This window comes from Etheostoma spectabile, chromosome 5 (genome assembly GCF_008692095.1).
Source record: "Etheostoma spectabile isolate EspeVRDwgs_2016 chromosome 5, UIUC_Espe_1.0, whole genome shotgun sequence".
Taxonomy (NCBI): Eukaryota; Metazoa; Chordata; class Actinopteri; order Perciformes; family Percidae; genus Etheostoma; species Etheostoma spectabile.
Window position 1 is genome coordinate 16,348,681 of NC_045737.1, and position 19,302 is coordinate 16,367,982.

The window sequence follows — 19,302 nt, forward strand, 5'->3', positions numbered from 1 at the left end:
GGATTTCCCCCGATTCGTTTTTTTTTAAACATATGACATTCTGATGAACAGTATTCCATATTAGTCAAGCGCCAGATCACAGATGCATCTTGGGTATGTTTGACTGAACTGTATAACAACCACCTGCAATGCTAAAGATCACAATACTGTAGGTTAATGCCATGCCTGTGTCATGTTAGATGGATGGACTATTTAGAGTTTCAAGATGGTTATATCAATGCAAAGTGGGTTGTGAGGGTTAAAACACTACCTTATAGGACTTTATAATGTAGCAAGTCAAAATGTTGGGAACAGGCAGCAACATCCTGTCACAACAGTCCCAATTTGAAATGTCTTATTTCTGAGAGATATGGAGTGCTACATGTGAGATTTGACACCTTTGGTTCAGTGAAAGATGGGTAATGAAACTATCAGCAAAGGTTGTAACAAAATCAGCATTTGGTGTTGGTTGTGTTTTATGTCTCTCCTTTAAACCGGTTTCGGTCACATTCTGCCTCTCTGTCCCTCATTTGGGCCAAATTTTCACCTCCCCAAACCCGTTCATTGCCATTCTCTATTTTTCCACTTGATGCCCTCAGACTTTTCCACCTGCTCCTGTCACAAAACTCACCAGTTTCCACTTTCCCACATCTGCATTGCAATAACCTGCAGTAGATAACCAGCCCAATTTTCCCTATAAAGTCACTTTTTCTGAAAAGTGACGTTATAGGTGAGCATAAAAGACCAGAAAACATAAAGACTGGATATGTTAGAACATGTGAAAATGGGTTTAAGACAAAGAAAATAAGCTTCTATGTGTTTCTTTTTCCATTAACCGTACGCTCTAACATCTTGCATTATCAATGCATTACTCTGACCGGCAGCATGAACGCATTAAGCTAAGTGTGTGGCATTGGTTCATTGGTTCATTGTGGTTCATTCAATGCTCCACCACCTCATAGAGATCCAATCCTTAGCCTTCGCTACCTCTCACTCCTTGCCTGTTTAGAATGATGGATTGGCAGCTTAGCATGGCCATCAGGATACAAGGCCCATGTGAAATAATCCCTTCTTTCACCGGCTCCCGGCTCAGCATGGTATTATTATGTGCCCTTGCGATGTCCTCTCCGTACACACTCTTTATCATTCAACATTCAGAGAGGTCACAGAGGCTGTGTGTAACGCAGGGAGGAGGGTGGTGCTCGTTTCTATGAATGAAAATGCATGTATGTGCATGTGCACATACGTAGGGGGAAATAAACAGCGTACAGGTGAATCACAATGCTCAGAAGAGGGAACAGAGTACGCAGCAGAGGATTTAGCATCATCCTCACAGGGCACCGTGGCCCATGAAATGCATTCAAGTGGTTAAACATCATGCAGACAATACGTCTTTTAAAAAGATACCAACACTTTGTCAGAGAACCAGTCATGTTATCAGCTAGCCTGGTGCTACTGGCTCAGAGATTCATATTGTTGCTTTATTGCAAGGTTGACACATGTTATTGAGTCTAGAAGGTCATAACATTTCCTCAGAGTTTTCTGCCAAAAGCGGCCACTTGTTTACATGGTAAAAAGCACGGGTGTTTTTCATCATTCTACAAAATGTTGTTTATCAAAATGTATTATATATATTTCTATTTTCATATATTTATTATAATGTGTTTGTTTAAATTCTTTAAGGAAACCGAATTTAGTTTTTTTTTGTTTTATTGAAAATGCTCAATTTTGATTTGTGAATTTGATTCAAAGTTGAACCACACCAGTGGGGACTCGGAACTAATTGCCCAGTGTCGCCCAGTTGATCGCAGATCAGACCGGGAAACTGTTCATTTTGTTTGCCTTGGGGCTGTCTCGTGGTGTCATCCGGACTGGTATAGATGACATCATCTGGAAACAAGTCCTTTAGCTGCTCAAAAGACTAAATAATAGATAATAACATTGCATATATTTCTGTATGTAAATCATGTGGCATTTTGAGATATACTTTGCCTTTAATAAAGAACTATGGTTCCATTTAACACCAGGACACTAATACAGAAGCCAGAAGGGCATTTACTAGTGTGTGTACACATTTTTGAATTTAATGATGATAGCCCTGCAATCAACTAAAATTGATTTTGCTAAAACATCTCCAAGAAAAAATTTCCAATTTAGGTGAGTGAGTGTCAGTGGTGCAACTCTTATAAATGTTCTGATTTCCAGCTCATAGAAACAGACACTTTGTATACTTCTGAGTCCTACATTTTTTAATTTACTTTTTACTTTAAAAATGTGACATTGGACTAGATTTAATAATGGAGGTAGGCCTACAAGTACTGAGACAACTGAATGCAGTTTAGCATGTAACCAGATGGGTAAAAATCAGTCAAGTGCATAGTAATGTATTGAAGATGTAGAATAAGTAAAGTACAGAATAAACAACATGGGGTACATGTGAATATGCTATAGACAGTACTTGGCAGCAGTTACAGTAGAAAAAATATACAGTGCAAATATAAGTATTAGTAATAGCAAAAGTAAGACATTGTATACATGATATGAATATGATATATAGATCAGATATACAGTAGACAGTAGTATAAATATGTATGGGTGTGAGAGCATAAGAAATGTAGCTGAACACATCAAATTGTCTTTAACTTCTTTCATTGTGATAGAGCAGGTTCATTTAGAGTGCACTATGCAATGAATTGTCTACGTCATCACATGAAATCTCTGTTTGACGTGGAGTAAGTAGTAAGCTGATTTTTCTGTGATTCATCCTTCCACTGTCTGGGGTTGACTGACAGACTGCTGACAGCTGGGTTACTCTGAGTAACTCTAAAGTTAAACCACACACTGTTACCAGCCCTGTTGGGCCTTTGGCATGTGGCCCTGTTGACCTGCACCATGTAGGCCTATGTACGGCGGGGTGTTTTTAGGTTTCAGGCAAACCATGGATACACTGGCCTCTAGTTGGATCTGAAAGATCTGAAAGATAAAAAGAGCATTGCAGTTTTGATACTTTTACTTTACTAAGTCTTTTTCACTGTATTCCTCAGTATCTAAAACATAAGCAGACCTTTCTATGCCTCTGTTGAATACTAACAAATTGAATCAGGACCAAAACAGATGATATAATATCGGAGCCATATTGCATTTTATCTTATCAGTAAAGTGTCTTACATGTCATCTTGGAAAGGTCACAATGTGTGACCGAGGGCCAACAGAAATAAGATTGCAGAAAGTGATTTCACTCACACACTTTTTTTGAAGATTATTTTTGGGTATTTTAGGCCTTTAATGACAGAGCAGCTAAAGAAGGGGAGAGAGAGGAGGGAATGACATGCAGCAAAGGGTCATAGGTCGGAGTCGAAACCCGGCCCGCTGCATTTAGGAGTAAACCTCTATATATGTGCGCCCGCTCTATTAACTGAGATACCCACACAGGAGGATCTTATCTGTAATATCACCAGCTGTTATCTTTTACTTGATTAGACAAATGTTAGGATTTACATGCAGTCTTACGTTAATGTCTTTGTTTTCAGTGACACACTGGAAATACAGGTGTCTGTCATTCTTCCCCTTTTAATCCTTAGTGCCGTGAAAAGCCCAGAAAACATTGAGATTGTGTAAAATGTCTTTGCAACAAAAAAAATGTCCAAGTCAATGAAAAGAAACATGATCATATCAACAGTTGAGCATGAAAATCAACTATTGATGTTGTACATGGTCGTGTTCTAAAGAAAAAATCTTCACTCATGTGGTTGAAAGCTCTAGAAAAAGGGTGTTTTTAAAAAAATACTTCCACTGTTTACCTGCCAACAGTAGAAAGTAACTAATTAAATGTACTTAAGTGCTGTACTTAAATAGGTGTGCTACTTGTGCACACCTACTTAAGTGCTGGTACTGTTGCATTATACCTCTACTTTATTACATTTCAGAGTGAAATATTGTAGACTACTTTTTACTCTTCTACCTTTTATTAAAAGAAATGACTGGTTCCAGCTTTTCAAAAAGTTGCTGGGTTTACTGACTGTTCTATGATTGTACAAATGTATATTATTTTTGACTGTTGGTAGGACAAATCAAGCAATTTAAACATGTCTCCTTGCCTGTAGCATTTTCCACTATTTTTTGGACATTTATCAAATAATTGCAACCAGCTGGTTAATCAATATTTCTACCTTAAAAATATGAAGACAAATCCCAACTGTGTTGCACCGATTCCTTTAAAGATAGAGTGACCACCTTCCTGAAGTGAGGATGACAAAAAGAACACACCTCTCCTGAGCAAAATCCTTTTTTTATTTCTTGTTGAAAGGAACTTTGTATATTACAGCAGAACACACATAACTGAAACAGCTGCCATTTCACGTAACACAGTACAAGAAGAAGGATGTAGATCAATCTCATGTGTAATATTATATATAGTATATTTATATCAATAGAAAATAAAATAAAACTATTGCTCCTATGGGTTTATTTTTTTCATATGGCATTTTTCTGCTGTGTAAATGGGTAAAGTAAAATTCAACGAGAGGTTTACACACCAAAGGGAATGGGACAATGAAAGTGACATTCCTCAAAGCATGGGAACTTTGTGGCTTCTTTTTTTTTATTAGGCTGAGAAGTAAACTTTCAGCCTTTTCTAATGCAAGAAATAAAACTTGAAACCGCTCTCAAAAATGGATAAATACCTGTATATCATACAGCAATCAGAATATGCAAAACAAAAGAACACAAGGCAGCTCCGCGTAAGAGCAGGCATGCAAAAATTCATTTTTTTTTTTCAAAAGGAGCACTAAAGACAAAATGTTGATTGCAGTTGTTTGTGTGTCGTATGGTAACGAATGGAAAGCCAATTTGTGACAAAAATGGTAACGGGTGAACTGAAACGAGGAGACAACTTGATGCTATGTAAAGTGAACTGGAGTGCTGAGTGTTTGATGACAAACTTCTTCAATGAAGTCGTTTCTAAAAATTGCTATAACATAGTGTTATCAATTTGTTGTAATCTTCTTCATTTCCTCTAAGGAACAACAGAAATGTTAGGGAAAAAGCAGGTATGAAATATCACCTTGGACAGTTGCATCCAAGTTTAGTGTTTTAAATAAGCCACTTTAGGCAGCATTATCTAATAGATGTCTCATATTTTGAATACATTTCAATATATCTCTTTTGAAAAATAACTTCTATCTATAATTGATCTTTTTAGTAAGTAAATCTTTTCCAGTATATTTTTTTTCTTAATGCACCCTAAATAAGTCAACAAGGTCAATTCCCTTAAGACCATATCTTAAGATCAGCAACATTAACTTTAACTCGAAAAATCGTGACCAGTGCTAGAGGCCTGAGCTCGCACCGTCCCCTTTGACAAAAAAGGTAAAGGGGGACTGCATCATAGGAGACATGTTTGACCAGATCTGCACCCAGAACCTCTTAAAGATGATGCACAGGCACAGGTAATGCTGATATACCCAAAAGTACAGATTGGACCAGCCAGCCCTGAGACAAAACAAGCCACGTGTGAGGAGACCACGTTTCAGCTATCGGAGCAGGTGGTTAGCACCTAAAGGATGCCCAGGAAGGAGAGAGGGAGAGGTCATTTGAACTCGTTTGGATTGTCCGGAGAATCCAAATGAGTCATGTGCTTGTAAAGATCATCTTATGGCACCTCGCTGAGCTGAGTGGATGTCCTGAGATGCCAAGGATGCCCCCTATAGCTGACTCTTGTTGTGGGTCTGTGGGCAAGCTGTTCATTACAGGTCATTATAGACAAAAACACACAGCCATGGTGAGTGATGCAGGTGCTCGGTCTCACTTCCACTCTGCACCTGTAGGTATGAGTATTTGAAACGTTTCACAATTATCCTTATTATCATAACACAGACTGCAGGTCAGCACCAGGTGAGCTCTGCAGGGCTATCAAGCAGGAAGTGGGACTGGTAACCTATCTTAAGCACTGTCAAACTTAATTAGTTGGGCTAAAAGGGAGGTTATCAAATAAAAAAATCTCTATATATATTTATATAGATGTATATAGATATATCTCTTTTTTATATCAATTGCGAATCTCATACAGGAGCTGACTACTGCAGTTCGCACTCATTTAGCTATAACATCGACCTAAACTTTAGGACATGATTCCTTATGTAGACAGTGATTTATCAGTCAAATATACATTTTTTTTTTTTAATTTTACTCAATTGTTTTAGCTTTTTAAAGTTCGATTCGTCATGCACAGAATAGTCGTTCATCTCTCTCTGTTTAACGCCAAGCTTTGCATCATGTTGTCAGCTTCATCACATGTAACCACTTCTCCATCAATCGTCATCTACGTCGTCGCCCTCCGACTCCTCTCCGGCTCTCCTCTCGTACATCTTATCCCGGTGCCGCTCCTGGATCTCTTTCATTTCCTCGGCGTAGCGGCTGAACGCTCCTCCGAACTTGCTCCACGCCTTCAAGGGGATTGTTATAGAGTTTCTGTAACTGGGCTTCACTTCGCTCACCCGTAAGAAAACTCCGTACTTGTTGGACCCAACGTCAAAGAAGAACCGCTTGGAGTCCACCATGATCGATGTGCCCTCCGGAAGCTCGCTGTAGCCCCCGGCCCCTCCACCACCGGCCAGCTCCTCCTCATCTCCCCCGTAGTCGTCTATCAACTTGGCCAAAGCGTCACGAAACTCTATTAAGCCTTGAGCCGGTAGTGCAATGGTTTGTCCGGCCTGCAGGCCAGCCCCGGGGATGCCACCCACTCCAACTCCGAAACCGGGGCCTCGGTTGACGGTCTGCCGTATCCGGAGAAACCGACCCCGCTGGTTCTCCTTCAGGTCGAGGTAGTATTTTCGGTTCTCACGCACCAAGAACTCGCTCTTAAGGGCTCGTCTAGGCCCGCTGTCATCCCCACCGGATGATTGAGCGATCTGCTCCGGGGTGCTAGGCCCAAGCTGGGCGTAGTGCTCTATGAAATCCCCCAGGTAGTCGCGGAACTCTGCCGCAACTGACATAGAGAGTGTCAGCCGACTTTTGGAGCCCCCAGCGCCAACCTCGGCGATTTTGATGAACCGGCCTTTGGCGTTCTGCTTTACATCAAGGTAGAAGCGTTTGTTTTGAATGTCCAGCCGCTTCGACGCCAGTTCCTGGGTCTCCACTTCCCGCTGGTATTGCTGAAATCCGCCACCGCCTCCTCCTCCTCCCCCTCCGCCGCTGCTGCTGCCTCCACCACCGCGCTCACTGCCACTGTCCCCATCCGCCATCTTCGCCACCAGCAGCCCGTTTCTCTGTGTATCTTTGACCCCCCACCGCCCCTTGCTTGCCGAGCTCGCTGAGGAAACCGGACGCTGGTTGCTGGGCTCTGATTGGCAGCTGTTGTTGCCAATTACAACATCAGACAGAGGGCTTGCGAATTATTGGACAAGTATCCTGCCTGTCATTCAAATACATCCGCCTACTAGATGACATTCAAGTATATACTTGTATTTAGTCCATAACCGCTCTCCACGTTAGTATTTTAACCAATGTTTAACGAACATCTACGACGGAAAATGTGTCCGTTGGTGAATTTACTGTTTACATAACCAGTTCCAATGTTAGTGCAAAACTATTTCTATTTGAAGGGCGTCCTTGTACTGAAAGTCAAGAGTTAATTCCAAATACGGCTCCCTGGTTATGTATTTTGTACATTTTTGGGAGGGATGCCTTTCTGGAAGTAAGGCACTTCACTGTCCCGCCTGCAAGATATATTTTTTTTTCCAGGATGGCGAAGGCATTTCCCGCATTTCCCGCCTTACTCCACATCTTAATGGCTTAACCTGAAATTTGTACCCTAGATTTACCCAATCACACTCTTCTTGACTAAAACTAACCAATCCACCAAGAGTGGACAGGGACTACTAGCCAATCAGAGTGAGTCAGGACTTCTCTGTCCTAGGAAGAAAAAACGTGGTGTCCCGCCTACTTGTTGGTTTCGTGCGCAAAGACAAGCACGATGATCGTAGGGTGGGGGATGGGTGATGGGTGATGGGTGAATGTTTTGCAAGCCTTTTGGCGATTGGTCAAAACAGAGATTCGAAGCAACAAAACACAATCTGATTGGCTGTCTGGACTCCCACGAGGGGTCGCATGCAAAAGATTTGCCAAAGGGTTTATTGTTTCTTTGCTTTCGGGAGCCAAAATTGTTTGCTATCTACTCAGTTCTACAATCAAATAACGAGACGGAAAAATGGTATGTGCGCTACGGCTAGTGCTAAATGCTTTACCGGGGATGTTGGTACATCTGTACTGCAATTAATGTGCAACTGTAGAAAGTGTTGTTTTTAATTTGAACTGAAGAAATTCGAGCAGGACGTGTGTGGTTAAAAAGCTTGATAAAGAGCTAACTGTCAGCTAACACGTTAGCATTCACGTCAGCGTGAAAAGTCCGAATTTTGTTGTTTTTACGATAAAGGTGGCATTACTACACGGTGTCAGGTAGTTCCTATTTTGCAGCAGTTGAGCGTTTAATTGAAAGTGTAAACTTAGATTCAACGAAAAGTGCTTCTTCTCTGAAAGGTGGATTAACGTTAGCAGCCATTAGCAAGCTAAATTTAACGTTAGCTGTTTCATTAGCTGAGCATTAGTTAACCCGTAAGTCTTTCAAAAATAAGCATGTTAACAAGGAGAGTAGCGTAAAAAACTGTGATTCTAAGGTCATATCGTTAAAGGACTCTGTGAGGTAGCTATTTAAAATAAATAATGACAACTTAAGATCTAAAAGCTGTGGTGTGTTTGTCGCGGGGTCCCTGCATCATCCCGCTGACAGCTTCAGCTTTTTTTCAGAATTTCTCTATATAATTCTTTTTTTTAAACTCAGTCGGGTTATTTCTAGTTGTTGTGCACTGAAATTTCGATAATCGCTGTCGTTAATTGCGCTGATTTGTTGTGTTTTACGCTTCAAAGGCGGGAAGGCGGTAACAGTTTAACCGGGCATCTTCACGGGCAGCTTTAAAGCGAAACGTTAACGTTAGCTACACAATGTAGCGCTAAAACGGTGCGTTTACTGTTGACTTTCTCATTCGTTTAATTTTCTTTTTCTGCTTTAACGATAACCACATCATGCGCTTTTATTTTTGTAAACTCCCTTGTCATCAAATTTGAAATATGATTTGCTGTTTTTATTACGTGGCACTTATTACACAAAATCTATACCCTACAGCCTCACACATTTCTGCCTCAGTTTTGCTTCTCTTTACTTTCTACTGTGAGGTCACGCCCTCTATTGTTTCCTGTTTAAAAAAACGTCCTGAAATCACCTTTACAGGCTGGTGGCAAGGCAGGAAAAGACAGTGGCAAAGCCAAGGCAAAAGCAGTGTCTCGCTCCCAGAGGGCTGGGCTGCAGGTAATCTTTCAATCTTTCTATGTCTGTTTGTGGCCTAACTGCATTTGTTTTGCGCCACCCACCTTGATCAGAGAAAGTTTTCCTCTTGTCTTTCTCAAACCACTGTTTTGTATCTGTTTCCTGACAGTTCCCAGTGGGTCGTATCCACAGGCACTTGAAGACTCGCACAACCAGCCACGGTCGAGTAGGAGCCACAGCAGCTGTGTACAGTGCAGCTATCCTTGAGTACCTCACCGCTGAAGTGAGCCTTTTTCTTTTTTTGTACCTGTTTGTTATTAACAATGGCACTGGATGCCACATCATGCAGTGTTTCTGTGTGAAATGGTTCTTTTTGACTTAATGTTTGTTTATGGTCATTTTTGTTCTCAGGTACTAGAGTTGGCGGGCAATGCCTCCAAAGACTTGAAGGTGAAGCGTATCACTCCCCGTCACTTGCAACTGGCTATCCGTGGAGATGAGGAGTTGGACTCCCTTATCAAGGCAACAATTGCTGGAGGAGGTACGATTACAGCTTCACAAAGGCGTCAATTGTTTATTTTTTCCACATTCTATCAAATTTCTGTAGTGATTGTATGTGCATCATACGTGCTTCCTAGTATCTGTGTGTTCTAAGTCTAAACTATCATTCTCTAGAAATGTATGTTTGCCTTTACATGTAACATTTAATCTCACCAATGTTTTTTGTTTTCAGGTGTCATTCCCCACATCCACAAATCCCTCATTGGGAAGAAGGGCCAGCAGAAGACTGCATAAATGTCATGTTAACCAGAAATTTCGGGGCTTGGGCTTTGAACGGACCAGGAGTTCACATTTGTTCTTTTTTACAATTAATATTATAGCAAACGAAGAGTGATTGTTAGAATTTGTGTTGTAATATTTTCCCATAACTAGAAAAAGTACAGAAAACCCCTTAACGACAAAACCCTTTGTATGTTATTGTAGAACGTTTGACTGGGGAGATCATTATTTCAAATGGTGACAGTGAATTTGTTTGATTGGCCTGGGACTATGTAATGTTTTATACTGAAAAAATAAGTTGTTAAAACCGTTTTTATATAAAAAAAAAAGTGTGTTGTGGTTATTTTCTTGAAGTTACAATATATTTACATATACAAGTCCTTTTTTTCCAGACAGAAAATAAGGGAACAGCTAAATGTAAGATGGTGCTTCTTTTCCCCCTTTTTGACTTGCTGTAATATTTTGAACTGCACATGGATGTATTAAAAGTTGGGTCTTTTACATCAAAATGAAAAGTCATTGAAAACCAGTTATTGCAACCTTCTGCTACACTGTATTGTGGTTTTAAATATATGTATATACACACACACAGCACTTCATATGTGTTTAAACTTAAGTGTGATCCGGCAACACTGATCCTACGATTCCTGCCTCGCTGGTGCTGTATGTCAAATGCATATCGCTGCTTTATAGGCAAGGCAAGGCAGCTTTATTTGTATAACACATTTCAGCAACAGGGCAATTCAAAGTGCTTTACACAAAATCAGTTAAACAGATAAAACACAAGTACAAACAGTTAAAAATCATAAGCATTAAAAACTAATAAAACACATGAATAGACAGTTAAAAACAAAATAGAAACATTAGGACACATAAAACACAAGAATAAAAGTTACAGTGCAGCATAAGAAATTTAAAGAAATGAGCAGTCATTTAAAGAAAGGCAGCATCAAAAAGAAAGGTCTTCAGCCTTGATTTAAAAGAACTGAGAGTAGCAGCGGACCTGCAGGTTTCTGGGAGTTTGTTCCAGATATGAGGAGCATAGAAACTGAAAGCTGCTTCACCCTGTTTAGTTCTGACTCTGGGGACAGAAAGTAGACCTGTCCCAGATGACCTGAGAGGTCTGGGGGGGTCATAGTGTAGTAGCAGATCAGAAATGTATTTTGGACCTAAACCGTTAAGGGATTTATAAACTAGCAAGAGTACTTTGAAATCAATTCTTTGAGACACAGGAAGCCAGTGTAAAGACTTCAGAACTGGAGTGATGTGATCCAGTCTCTTGGTCTTAGTGAGGACTCGAGCAGCAGCGTTCTGAATCAGCTGCAGCTGTCTGATTGATTTTTTAGGGAGACCTGTAAAGACCCCGTTACAGTAGTCAAGTCTACTGAAGATGAAAGCATGGACCAGTTTTTCCAAGTCCTGTTTACACATAAGTCCTTTAACCCTTGATATATTCTTAAGGTGATAGTAGGCTGACTTTGTAATTGTCTTAATGTGGCTGTTAAAATTCAGGTCTGAGTCCATGACTACACCAAGATTTCTGGCTTTGTCTGTTGTTTTTAAAATTGTTGTTTGAAGCTGAGCGCAGACTTTTAATCGTTCCTCTTTTTTTCCAAAAACAACCACCTCAGTTTTTCCTTCATTTAATTTCAGAAAGTTCTGGCACATCCAGTCGTTAATTTGTTCAATGCACTTAGTCAGTTTTTGTATTGGACTATAGTCCCCTGGCGATAAGGTTATGTAAATTTGATAAGACATATCAAATTTGTCTTATGGAAATAAGACAAAACTTGTTTAGGGAAATTATGTCTTATCTTATAGTTGGTACCCTGATGAATTAAAGATCTGGCATGAAAATAAAACACATCTGAACCGTATCAGTGCTTTAAAATAGTAAAAATGTATTTACACACTGAAATGTTCAACCTTAAGTCAATTATGTTATTCAAGTAAATAATTAGTTTTTAAAACTTGTTTAGTGAAATTATGTCTTATCTTTGAATGACTATTTTGTGCAGTAATCAATAGTATGAGCCTTATGTAAGGTGCCTCAATTGTCCAAAATACATAAACAGAGCTTCAATATCTTTGTTTTTTAAATACATATTCACATTTGAGATATTTTAGGAAACACTTCTTCAAAACACAAGTTGCACCAAGTGAGTCTTAGAATTTTACAGTATTGCTAAAACGTCAATTTTGTGTGTGTTTGCATTTCTTTTGAGGAATTTAGTAAAGTAGCCTCAACTAAATTGAGGCTAGTTTAGAAAGTCATAGCTTGATTTACATTTTGGTCTCCTGACCAAACATGAATCTTAATAAAAGTCTCATCACATGATTTGTTCTGCAGGTTCACAGCCTGCCAGCAGGGGGAGGCACCAACATTCACAATAACATTTCTTTTCTAAATGATCAATAAGTACTTTTTAGTCTTTCAAATATGTCTTTTCCCAACCCGATCCGCACCATAAATCCATCACACAGTACAAAGATGAAAACATTTGCAGAAACAGTATGAAACATATTAAGGAGTGTTTGTAGTGCTAATGTTGTGAGTTGCGGCAATTTTCTAAATAACGAGCATGTTAAAAATTCATGTGGAATTAGTTTTACAGGCTGTAAAGAAAATACACATAAATAGGATGGATATCAAATGAAATTTTGAATTTGTAGAAATAAAAAAGTGCCAAATAAATGTAACTTACATGACACAAGATCAGGTTTTGGATTTTTTTAACCTAATTTTTTCCCCTCATGTTTACAATATTCCACTGAGATGGCTCAAAATATAAAGACATTTTTAATCTTCTTCAGATTGTAATCTGTATATGTTACTTCCAACACTTTACTGAAGCTAGAGAACACTTATAATTTACATTGAATTAATCCAATATTCCAACATTTATTGTCCACACTATTACTTACAAATAGTATTCCTTTAGTTTTTTGTTTTTTTAAATATGTATACAACACACAAATGCCCTTTTTTTTGCTATTCAACATGACTGCATCATTTAAAAATCTAGGGAAAGTGACTAGGATTTTAAATAAAGGTCTCAGTGCGTTGCCCTGGTTGGTCTTAGCGCTATCCTATTGTGGGGGAATTTGAAAGACAACTGTTTATCCTGGCCCAAGAATTGAGCCCTGCTAATGCCGAGTTCCCAAACCCAACATCTTGATGTGGGTCTGGCTTGACAGGCTACTGAAGACCTTGATGATGCTTCAATTTGAAGATTTTGATTTTTTGTCCAAGGGCGTCACGATGGCCGCACAGCAAACTTTGATGTTACATCATAAACCAGAAATTTGTTATAACTCAGAGTTATAACAAAGAGTTGCTAGACTGACCCTAGCTGCAAATTACATTTGCTGGGCTATGGTGCTTCTAGACTTCTAGGCTAGGTCTTAAGGCTTTCCTGAACACTATTGAGGTGGATGTGGTAAACCCATTAGGTAGAGGACATCAAAGTGTAACGACTTTAACTTCCTGTTATCAGTAGGGGTGATTATAATTCAATATTGGCATGTACTTGTCTTCAGGCCAGGACCCTTATTATGCCTGAGCAGTTTGGGGTAGATTAGACAATGTAGAGGCTACAAACCAGTTCCTGTTTGACCAGGGAACATAGAAATTTGCTACCTTGCCACGACCACACCGTATGATAAAACATGAAAAGCTTCTCAATTTAGCTTTGCCAAGGTCTTTAGGTTGCGCTGACAAGTTCTGAACTAAATTGGGTTAAATCTGTAGGGGGAGTTCGTTACATACAACCACTGAAAAAATCGTCCAAAACATTGATTTTCAATTCAAAATGTCTGACTTTCTGTTGGGTTTAGGGCGTTGTTCCTACAGACTTTTTTGCATTTCTGAACATGATACATACGCCTCCCAAATTGCATGCCTCTACATGAAAGTTAGAGAAGGGGACTTTAATTTTAAACTGGTAGGGGTGCAATTGGGGCCAATTTGCCACTGCCAAGGCCAAGGCCGACATCAGATGGCAACGTACACCAGGTATGACATGTGTACCAATTTCATTTTTGAGTGGGCCAAGCAATTAATTTTTGCGCTCAAAGACAAAGAAGAGTGAGAAACATTTGAAGACCAAAAGGACTTTTGCCGACCGACCCTGTCGGTGCTCGGGCCCTAATTCCATGAGAACAACAGTACTCTGTGTTTCTTCAGTAGTCGGTGTAGGGATACTAAAGCAAAAACATCGATGTAATCAATTATCTATCAAGATGGAGACATGTCAATATCCATTTCTCAGTTAAACATTACTTCACATGAGTTTCACACAGACACATGTGATTGTCTAAATTTGACGCAGCCACGCAGGCTGTGATGAGCTGTGTTGTGGAGTGGGTGGTGTTGTGTGGGCAGCTGTTGATTTTCAAGTGCACACAAGTATCTCATATTTCCTTTCACAAGATGATGAAACAAGTTTATGTGGAGTGATCTACAGCTCCACCGGGCTTTGACACTTAACTGTACAGAAAAGGCGTCACATAACATTGCAGTCATCTGAACAACTTCCCATGATGGCCTAGCAGTTTGACGACGGGAACAAGGACAGTTCAGCCGCTTGTTGTGGGCATCATGTGATGTACTTTTATACACAGTGTATTCCCTATATCTGCTATTCATTACTGAATTATTTCAGTAGTGTTGTTGTTTGCTTTGTATTAGTCCTTTTGCTAAATTTCTGTTGCCAGAGATTTTTCTTAATGGCATTGATGCTGTCGATGATGCTGTCAGCTGTTTGTGGAAACACTTCGAGCTTCATTATTGAAAAAAAAGTAGTGTTATATTATTAAAGCATCAGTAGTATTTAAACTGTTCTTTTTCAGAGTTTATGAAAAGTTGAAATACTTTGCTCAGATAACACTGCTTAGAGGGATTGACAAATTCAATTAAAGGGCTTGTTCAACATTTTGGAAAACAAGCTTATTTGCTTTGTTACTGAGAGTTAGATGAGAAGATGGATACCATGATTGAAAGCAAACAAGCATATTTCCCAAAATGTCAAACTTTTCCTCACAGGTAAAACAAACCGCAAGAATATTAAAACGTTTTTAAATATCTTTAACAACCCCACTCTTGCACCTTAATCTGTTTTCATAAATGCTAATGAGAAGCCAAATTAAGTTTTATTCCTTGACAGAAAGTTAAAATAGTCTAATTATGACTACTTTGTATCCCAGCACATCAGCGTCATATTTCATGTCATTATTGCCTTTGCAGTTCCCACTTGTTAAAGAGTCAGAAAAGCTCTTAATTATATGAGCTGAAAATGATGTGGAAGAGATGAGTGATGATGAGACTGCCGAAGAACTAGCAGCTCTGAGGGTGATAGTAACAGAAAACTGTGGTTGATTAATTAATTCATTCATTCATTTTTAATTAGCTGATCATTAGTTAATCTGTAAGTCTTTCAAAATAAGCATGTTAACAAGGAGAGTAGTGTAAACAACTGTGATTTCTATGCATATATCGTTAGACAACTCTGTGAGGTAGCTATTTCAAATAAATAATGACAACTCAAGATCTAAAAGCTGTGGTGTGTTTGTCGCGGGGTCCCTGCAGCATCCCGCTGACAGCTTCACATGTTTTTTTTTAGAATTTCTCTATATTATTTATTTAAACTCAATCGATTTATTTCTAGTTGTTGTGCATTTAAATTCTGATCATTGTTATCGTTGCTCATGCTGATTTGTTGTGTTTTACTTGTCAAAGGCGGGAAGGCGGGAACAGTTTAACCGGGCATCTTCACGGGCAGCTTTAAAGCGAAACGTTAACGTTAGCTACACAATGTAGCGCTAAAACGGTGCGTTTAGTGTTGACTTTCTCATTCGTTAAGTTTGCTTTTTCTACTTTAACAATAACCACATCATGCGCTTATATTTCTTTTGTAAACTCCCTTGTCAACAAATAAAAAAAAAGAATTTGCTGTTGTAGTTTTTATTACGTGGCACTTATTGCACAAAATCCATACCCTAACAGCCTCACACATTTCTGCCTCAGTTTTGCTTCTCTTTACTTTTTACTGTGATGTTGCGCCCTCTATTGTTTCCTAAACAAACGTTAAAAAACGTCCTGAAATCACCTTTACAGGCTGGTGGCAAGGCAGGAAAAGACAGTGGCAAAGCCAAGGCAAAAGCAGTGTCTCGCTCCCAGAGGGCTGGGCTGCAGGTAATCTTTCAATCTTTCTATGTCTGTTTGTGGCCTAACTGCATTTGTTTTGCGCCACCCACCTTGATCAGAGAAAGTTTTCCTCTTGTCTTTCTCAAACCACTGTTTTGTATCTGTTTCCTGACAGTTCCCAGTGGGTCGTATCCACAGGCACTTGAAGACTCGCACAACCAGCCACGGTCGAGTAGGAGCCACAGCAGCTGTGTACAGTGCAGCTATCCTTGAGTACCTCACCGCTGAAGTGAGCCTTTCTTTTTAAGAGACTTTTGAACTGTAATGTCATAATCTTCACGGAAACATGGTTAAACAGCGGAATAAGGACAATGCTTCGAGCTAGGGACTTCACACATTCCGGGCGGATAGAAAATAGTGGCTCCGGCAAGACCAGAGGTGGGGTCTGTGCATTTACATTACAAAGCTGGTGCACAAACTCTGCTATTGTTGGGAGACATTGTTCAGCAACCTTGGTTTCTCATGGTTAAATGTAGAACGTTCTATCTACCACGGGAGTTCACTTGTACGTATCACTGCAGCCTATATTCCCCCGGACGCTGACGCCAAGTTTGCTATGAAGAACTTCACGCCGCATTAGTAAACAACAGACCGTTCACCCGGAAGCTGCGTTTATTGTCGTGGTGTTTTAATCATTCAAACTTGAAGTCAGTGCTACCAAAATTCACCAGCATGTTTCTTGTCACACCAGAGGAAACAAACTTGACATGTTTACACAAACATGGTGGAGCCTACGTCGCGACACCCCTCCCCCACCTGGGACAGTCAGATCACCTTTCTTTGTTCCTCACCCCCAATATGCACCTCTCATCAACCGCGTGAGCCATCAGTGAAGACCATCAAGGTGTGGCTGCAGGAGCAGATTCATCACTTCAGGAAAGGTTTCTACACACAGACTGGAGTCGTTTGCTACTCAAGCCACCAGTGGCTCTCACACGGACATTGACTGTACACCTCCTCTGTAGGTATATTAACACCACCATAGACACTGTTACACCCAGAAGCAGATCACCACATACCAAATCAGAAGCCATGGATGAACAGAAAGTGCGACTCCTATTGAAGACACGCAATACTGCCTTCAGATCGGAGACGCACAGGCCTAAAGCACATCCAGGGCAAATCTGAAAAGGGGCATCAAAGAGGCCAAGCACTGCTACAAGCTGAAGATGAGGGACACTTCTCCAACGCTGATCCTCGACGCATGTGGCAGGGCATTCAGGCCATCAGTGACTATAAACCCCTCACTCCACCCGTAGCCATGATGTCAACTTCCTGAACGAGCTTAATGACTTTTATGCTCGCTTTGAAAGAGACAACAGGAAACTGCCACCAAGCTCAAACCCTCAGCTGACCACCCCCCATCACACTCTCCTCCACAGATGTCTGCAAGGCACTGAGACGGATCAGCACGCACAAGTGCTGGAAGGATAACATCCCGGACGCGTACTCAGGGCATGTGCGGAGCAGCTCGCGGAGTTTTTACAGACATCTTCAACCTGTCTCTTGCCCAAGCTGCTGTACCAACATGCTTTAAATGCACGTCCATTGTGCCAGTGCCAAACACTCCCGCCCGAAGTGCCTTAACGACTACCGCCCTGTAGACTCACACCCATCGTAATGAAGTGCTTGAGCGGCTGGTCCTGGCACACCTAAAGGACTCGCTACCATCAACATTGGACTCACACCAGTTCGCCACCGTAGCAATAGGAGCACAGAGGATGCGGTTTCCATGGCACTGCACTCTGTGCTCACACCCTGGACAATAAGAACACTTATGCACGAATACTGTTTTGTTGACTTCAGCTCAGCATTCAACACTGTCATCCCGGCTAAGTATAGCCAAACTTGGAGACCTGGGCATCAACACCTCCACGTGCAATGGATTTTGGACTTTCTTACCAAACGACCCAGAATGTGGATCAGGCTCCAACTGCTCCACGTCCATCACACTCAACACTGGTGTACCACAGGGCTGTGTGCTGAGCCCGTTTCTCTACTCCCTCTTCACCTCCGACTGCAAGCCGTGTACGAATCTAATTCCATCACAAGTTTGCGGACGACACTACGGTGATTGGTCTCATAGCAACAACGATGAGACTGCCTACAGGAAGAGATCCAGCACGCGGCCACATGGTGCACTGAAAATAACCAGCTCCTCAACACCACCAAACCAGGAGCTCGTGGACTTCAGAAAGGAGCCAAGAGGCCGCACGACACCATCCACATCATGGAATGGCTGTTGAGCGTGTTCCAGTTTCAGTTTCTGGGGATCACATCTCGGCGGACATGTCCTGGTCAACCACACCTCCTGCCTGGTCAAGAAGGCTCACCAGCGCCTCTTCTTCCTGAGGCACTGAGGAAGAATCAGCTTTCCTCAACTACCCTGGGGAACTTTATCGTGTGCAATGAAAGATCCTGACAAACTGTGCAACAGTGTGGTATGGGAGCTGTTCTGTTCAGAGCGCAAGGCACTGCAGCGGGTGGTGAAAACCGCCCAGCGCCATCACCGGGACTCCACTGCCCGCCATCGAGCACATCCAGAGGAAACGCTGTCTGCATCGAGCTCGCAGCATCTGAGGACTCCTCTCACCCAGCCCCCAGACTGTTTCTCTCCTCCCTCGGCAGGCGTTTCAGGGTCCTCCGGACCAGGACCAGCAGAACTAAGAACAGTTTTTTCCCAGCAGCTGTCTTATTGAACTCCGTTCCTCTGATCCCACTCCCCCATATACTGACAGACTCTCCTCTCCCTCCTCACACCTGCCTCCATTTGTGATCTGCAATATTATAATGTCATCTGCACTGCTGACTGTTACTATAGTAACGACTGTTTACATCTGCTCTTTTGCACTACTACCTTTTTGCACTACCTACATTTCATTGCACTGACTGGTATTATATATACAGTACCAATTGTTACATTTACATCCGCACTACCGTACTTTAACTGTAATATGCAATTACTTTCCACCGCACTTAATTCGGATAGTTTTCTCCCAAACTTTACCTTATTTCATTA

The 19,302-nt window shown here is 41.0% G+C and overlaps 3 protein-coding genes across 3 annotated transcripts; 2 read left to right on the forward strand and 1 right to left on the reverse strand.

The window, feature by feature from the left end:
- Window positions 1-4,248: 4,248 nt before the first annotated feature.
- LOC116689436 (transcriptional activator protein Pur-beta) lies at window positions 4,249-7,344 on the reverse strand. The gene has a single exon (XM_032515962.1). The coding sequence runs from the start codon at window positions 7,218-7,220 to the stop codon at window positions 6,288-6,290; it is 933 nt and encodes a 310-aa protein (XP_032371853.1). The 5' UTR covers window positions 7,221-7,344; the 3' UTR covers window positions 4,249-6,287.
- Window positions 7,345-7,922: 578 nt separating this feature from the next.
- LOC116689437 (histone H2A.V) lies at window positions 7,923-10,407 on the forward strand. Its single transcript, XM_032515963.1, has 5 exons — window positions 7,923-8,188; window positions 9,263-9,340; window positions 9,468-9,581; window positions 9,710-9,839; window positions 10,032-10,407. The coding sequence occupies exons 1-5, from the start codon at window positions 8,186-8,188 to the stop codon at window positions 10,091-10,093; spliced, it is 387 nt and encodes a 128-aa protein (XP_032371854.1). The 5' UTR covers window positions 7,923-8,185; the 3' UTR covers window positions 10,094-10,407.
- Window positions 10,408-16,115: 5,708 nt separating this feature from the next.
- LOC116690269 (histone H2A.V) lies at window positions 16,116-16,612 on the forward strand. The gene is made up of 2 exons (XM_032517093.1): window positions 16,116-16,271; window positions 16,399-16,612. The coding sequence occupies exons 1-2, from the start codon at window positions 16,131-16,133 to the stop codon at window positions 16,528-16,530; spliced, it is 273 nt and encodes a 90-aa protein (XP_032372984.1). The 5' UTR covers window positions 16,116-16,130; the 3' UTR covers window positions 16,531-16,612.
- The last annotated feature ends 2,690 nt before the right edge of the window (window positions 16,613-19,302 follow it).

Bases quoted from the DNA above. Each gene is read 5' to 3' on its own strand.
- LOC116689436 (XM_032515962.1), bottom strand. From the start codon at position 7,220: ATGGCGGATGGGGACAGTGGCAGTGAGCGCGGTGGTGGAGGCAGCAGC.
- LOC116689437 (XM_032515963.1), top strand. The intron at 9,341-9,467 runs GTAATCTTTCAA...GTTTCCTGACAG, and splicing joins CCCAGAGGGCTGGGCTGCAG to TTCCCAGTGGGTCGTATCCA. The intron at 9,582-9,709 runs GTGAGCCTTTTT...TTTTGTTCTCAG, and splicing joins TTGAGTACCTCACCGCTGAA to GTACTAGAGTTGGCGGGCAA.
- LOC116690269 (XM_032517093.1), top strand. From the start codon at position 16,131: ATGTTGCGCCCTCTATTGTTTCCTAAACAAACGTTAAAAAACGTCCTG. The intron at 16,272-16,398 runs GTAATCTTTCAA...GTTTCCTGACAG, and splicing joins CCCAGAGGGCTGGGCTGCAG to TTCCCAGTGGGTCGTATCCA.